This window comes from Bactrocera neohumeralis, chromosome 6 (assembly GCF_024586455.1).
Source record: "Bactrocera neohumeralis isolate Rockhampton chromosome 6, APGP_CSIRO_Bneo_wtdbg2-racon-allhic-juicebox.fasta_v2, whole genome shotgun sequence".
Classification (NCBI taxonomy): Eukaryota; Metazoa; Arthropoda; class Insecta; order Diptera; family Tephritidae; genus Bactrocera; species Bactrocera neohumeralis.
The window spans coordinates 55,560,765-55,565,767 of NC_065923.1; the positions used below are offsets into that span (position 1 = coordinate 55,560,765).

Below are 5,003 nucleotides of genomic sequence, written 5' to 3' on the forward strand. Positions count from 1 at the left end.
GGGCTTCTAGTTGCAACGTCGAATACTACTTTGATTCTTCGTGAGTTTTCGCCAAATTTTCAACTAATATCGTGTTACAACCACCGCATTCGCCTGATTTAGCTCGATGTGTCTTTTGGCTATTCAGCAAACTCAAAGGTGAAACCGTTTGAGTGAATTAAAACATTAAACGTGGATCGTTACGCGCATTTAAGGCCATTCCGGAAATTTACTTTAAAAACGGCTTCGAGGAAACATTGCACAAGTATAAAGAATTTTAAAATTATGAACAAAGTCTTACTAGTTTTTGCTCATAGTAGTACAGTGGCTAATAAATGAGTTATCTCAATAAGAATGAGAGAATGTGTTTTGCTCGTAGCAGTGTTCTTTTGTCTATAATAGGTAAAATTGGGCGAAAACTTGACCCAGCCCCATATAAGTAATATCAGGACTCCATGTGATTGGTAATGGTAACTCTGGAAATAGATAAAATCGAGTCAATACCTAATACATACCCAACTTCCATATACTACTTTTCCTGTTTCTAATTATGTTCTCGAGTAAATTTGAAGGAAATCAAAATTAATGCAATCTGCTCGTACATTTCTTTGCCAACATATCGCACCATTCAGCTGTGCGTTATTTTAATTAAATTTAAGTAACAAGTTTCTTTGATATTATGTGATTAACTGACTGGTGACTGGTCTAAACCTCATACCCATAATATAATAAATTCCGATCTTCACATCACATCACATCACATCAACTAAATGTATTAGACTTAGCTTCTTTAGTTGATGTCTTAATATCACACATCATACATACCTCATTTGAAGATGTTAGCAATAAAACTAAGTCCAAGTTTATGGCCTTCAATATAAGTCAAGAAGATACCAAAGCTGATTGTAATTTATTCATTATTTCATCGAATAAAAATGTTGAATTCTTTCTCAACATTTGTAATATAAAGTTTTCCAGCACTTGAAGAAGTTTTCCGGGCTTTGATTCTTGCAAGTAGCAAGAGTATAAAATGTTGGGTTACACCCGAACTGAGCCCTTCCTTACTCGTTTTGTTATATTTTTAACTAAGAAAGCTGTGTATTGTTTCCCAAATTATTTGTTACATTTTGAGGGTGCACTTTTCTACCAAATATTCTCAGTTTGTAAATATAATAATGCAAAGTGACCATTGTGGCCGGAGAAACATCCGAAAACAAAATAGCTTCTGGTGATAATTTGTTCGTGGTGGCCTGAAAAAGAGATAATTTATTTGATAATATTATGTGGTTTCAGTTTTCAAACGAACTTATTTACATTGATTTCATAAAAGGAATGAGTCACAAACCATTCCTCCTTTTCCGGCGACAACTCTGTTAGAAAATGTTCAGGAGGGAAAGGTATAAAGCGCTGACGTCCCATAGCGTCTCGACTGTCACCATCAACCACGCCTAAGTTTTTTAGACATCTGCCCATTTCTTCACTGGCGTAAGCGCTATCGTTCGGATTACAAAGACTTGAGTTAGTGAAACCCTCGACAACAAGTCGCCTCAAGGCCTCGTGGCTGAGTACTATCCCGCCATGCATATAAGTCTACGAGAAAGATAACGAACAACTTGTTTTGAATTTAAAGATGTAAGTTACTTACCTGATTATCGTTATCCCACATCTTGCAGCCAAAGTTGATGGGTTCATCGGGAGAGTAAGGTTTCAGCATCTTGCGTAAATTTTCCAAAACTACATAGCTGCCAATAATAACATTAATATTACTATGGAACTAAGTATATAATAACTAATAATTTTGTTAAAAATTATAAATTGCACTTGAATTATATGAACCCGCTTGAAGATAGCCAAAAGAAATGTCCGCATAAACTAAATAAATTTCCTCTTTTCGTTTAGCAGGGTTTATTCGGGGACAACTTCGAATACAGTTTGGTGCTTCTCTTTTACTTTTAAACGCTTTTTTTGTAAAATTTATGATTTATGTTCGTGTCCGTGCATAAGTAAAAATTATGCTGTCGCTGATTTCACTTAGCGAAATGGGGAGAGGGTAGTAGAATTTTTGGTCCACATTTTTTTCAAACTACATATGTATATGTATATAACAACGATAAATGTTCCTTTAAGTTGTAAACAGCTTCCAAAATTAAAAACTATTTTCCCTTTTTCCCCTCTCTATTTTGTGAACTTTTCTTCCCCACAAATCAATTTATATGTAGTTAATTTAGAATCATTTTCATTTCTTAGTGATTTCTGTTTTTAAGAAATGAGCTAAAGCTTAATTTCTTTCGCAATTCGTAAAAAGCGATCTTTTTCGATTTATGTGTTTCTCTTACTTGTTATCGTATACCACCAGTAGCCAATCGAGGTCATTGGCATAATATTGATGCACATGAAATAAGCTGACCTTCATGGTGTCCCAATGATCTCGATATTTAACCAGCAACGGTTCCAGTACGGCATGTACATCATTGCTCACGAATAAATAACGATCACAATTTTTAATCCAAGTGGCTTGGCCGTGAACAGCAATATAGTTATTTCCATACTCATTGGTGAAGATTAGGCAAAATATGCGAGTTCGGGTAATATTTGAAACCTCTGCTATAGATTCGTTTACATTAGACTTAAGGTTAAGTAAGCGCGTAAAATCGGTTTGAAGGAAATTAAAGCACAACAAAAATATTAACAAAAGTTTCACTGAAATCTTTAAACTTTCGTACAAGTCTATGAAATACGAACTCCATTTGGGTTCCCGCGTCGAGCACTCTTTTTCCATGTCTAACACACGCGGCTTCACTTAGAGAAATGAGGTCTGTCGTTTCATTGTCAGTGAAAATTGCCGTTGAGTGAATATAAACTCATAGATCATGGTCTTGCCAACAAGACGAACATATCTACATTTCCTTATCGGAAATGTCTTGGACAAATCTACGTGTAATGGTGTGGTGTACATATGTATGTATGTTCCACTTTCTGTACATCACACTTCACGATCAAAAGCAATTGTTGCATTTGTATCGATATACCATATATGCAGTTATATCTCAAATTAAATTTTTCTTGTATTTTACTACTTAGTATATACTCTCTATAAAATATTAAAAAACGTATATTTTTATGTCGCATCCCTGATATTACACGAGCAAAAAATTCCGTTGTAATAGAAACGTTGGCGATTTGCATAGCTTTTAAATATTTGCATTTCGGAGAGTTTTTATAAATCTTCCATTTCTTTTCAATAAAAGTGTGTTCACATAATCAAGTCATTTTGTTTGAAAAGGGTAATTTGTCTTTTTATAAAATACAGTTATTTTTAACAAAACTTATAATCACCGTCGCCATTTGCAAGAATAAAAGCAATAAAAAAACTGTGAAACTTCGTGTAATCGGTAATTGACCAGCTCAAAGTCCGGACCTAAGTCCTATATAAAATCCATGACGAATTATAAAAGTGATTTCACTTGGGAAGGTCGAGCGGTTTCAGTTCTTACACAAGTTGTATTTTATACCCTATATCACTCTCCACAGTCTTCGTGTACACTCTCAGTTAAGGCTGCTATATTTTTTTCACTACGTGCTGGACGTGGTCTATTCGGCCGAATATTATCCAATAATGAATGCTGGGTGATGGTGTTGTGAATAGTGCGCTCAGTAGGCCGATTATAGTATGTGGTGGTTAAGGTGTTAATAAGTAAAACACCATTTAATTAAATTAAGGACGAATTAGAGAAGCTAATATGAGGTGATCAATATTGTAACGGGTTTAAATATTTTAGTTGGCTGAATACAGTGTTACCAGATGAGAAGTAGTAAAGTAGTTACAATATTAGAAATAGTTAATAAGTGGATCTATTACAATTTGGGGAGATGCTAATCGGCTACAATACTCCCCTTCTTAAAAAAATTTAAAGTTTTTAAGAAGAAATTAAATTTTATACATTAATTTGGAATATACTTGTACATATGTAGGTGTTCTTATCACTCAAGGGGAGGCTTGTTCTGTTCGTTGGCGGCTTATGGTCTGTGAAGGCCATTTTATGCCTTCGAATATTGCATGTACTTCGCGATCATATGTAGATAATTTCTGTATTGACGGTGGAAGCTTTTTACTTAAGTATGCTAATGGTTGCCAAGTGTTGTTGACATATTGCTGTAAGACGTATTCGGTAGCGCTTGTAAAAATTGCCCATTGAGTGTTTGTATTTAGATGTACCAACGATGTTGTTTGTGCAAGTGCTTGTTTTGCCTTGTTGAACGATAACTGAAGTTCTTTGGTGCATTCTGTTCTTTGCGAATTTTTGACGTTTGGTCCTTCCAGCAATGAGTTGAGAGGAGCGAGGATTTCGGCCGCTTGCTTGATGAATTTCCAGTAAAAATTTATTGTACCACGAAATCTTCTTAAGCTTTTGATAGTAGTAGGGAATTCAATACTTAGGATAGCGTTAACCTTATTTTTTAATGGTGCTTTACCATTTTTGTTGACGGTGTGGCCCAAGAATTTTACCTCGGTTAGACCAAAATTAGATTTTGTGGGATTAATGACTAATCCATAATCTTGAAGGCGTTTAAATAAAATTTCAAGATGTTGCAAATGTTCGCGCTCGTTGGCTGAAGCAACCAAGATATCGTCGATATATACGAATGGAAGATCTCGTGTTACTTCATCGATGAATATTTGAAACGTTTGAGCGGCGTTTCTTAGACAAAAGGTCATATAAAGAAACTCAAATAGTCCAAAAGGCGTCTTAATGGCCGTTTTAGAAATGTCTTCTGGTGCGACCGGGATTTGGTTAAATACATGAACCGAATCTGTAGTTGAAAAAATGTTTTTACCATATAATGTTGCGGTATAGTCCTCAAGGCAGCGTACGGGGTATTTATCTGGAATTGTGCGAGCATTTAGACTGCGGTAGTCTCCAAATGGTCGCCATCCTGCAGTACTTTTCACTGTTAGGTGCAGTGGCGATGACCATGGACTGTTCAAAGGTCGAGCGATTCCCAGTTTGATCATGTTATCAAAC

The 5,003-nt window shown here is 35.4% G+C and overlaps 1 protein-coding gene across 1 annotated transcript; it reads right to left on the reverse strand.

Annotated features, from left to right (window-relative positions):
- Positions 1–883: 883 nt before the first annotated feature.
- On the reverse strand, positions 884–2,758 carry LOC126762350 (glycoprotein-N-acetylgalactosamine 3-beta-galactosyltransferase 1-like). Its single transcript, XM_050479060.1, has 4 exons — positions 2,316–2,758; positions 1,625–1,721; positions 1,294–1,569; positions 884–1,229 (listed from the first exon to the last, which is right to left on the reverse strand). Exons 1-4 carry the CDS (start codon positions 2,756–2,758, stop codon positions 1,065–1,067), a joined length of 981 nt encoding a protein of 326 aa, XP_050335017.1. The 3' UTR covers positions 884–1,064.
- Between the last annotated feature and the right edge of the window lie 2,245 nt (positions 2,759–5,003).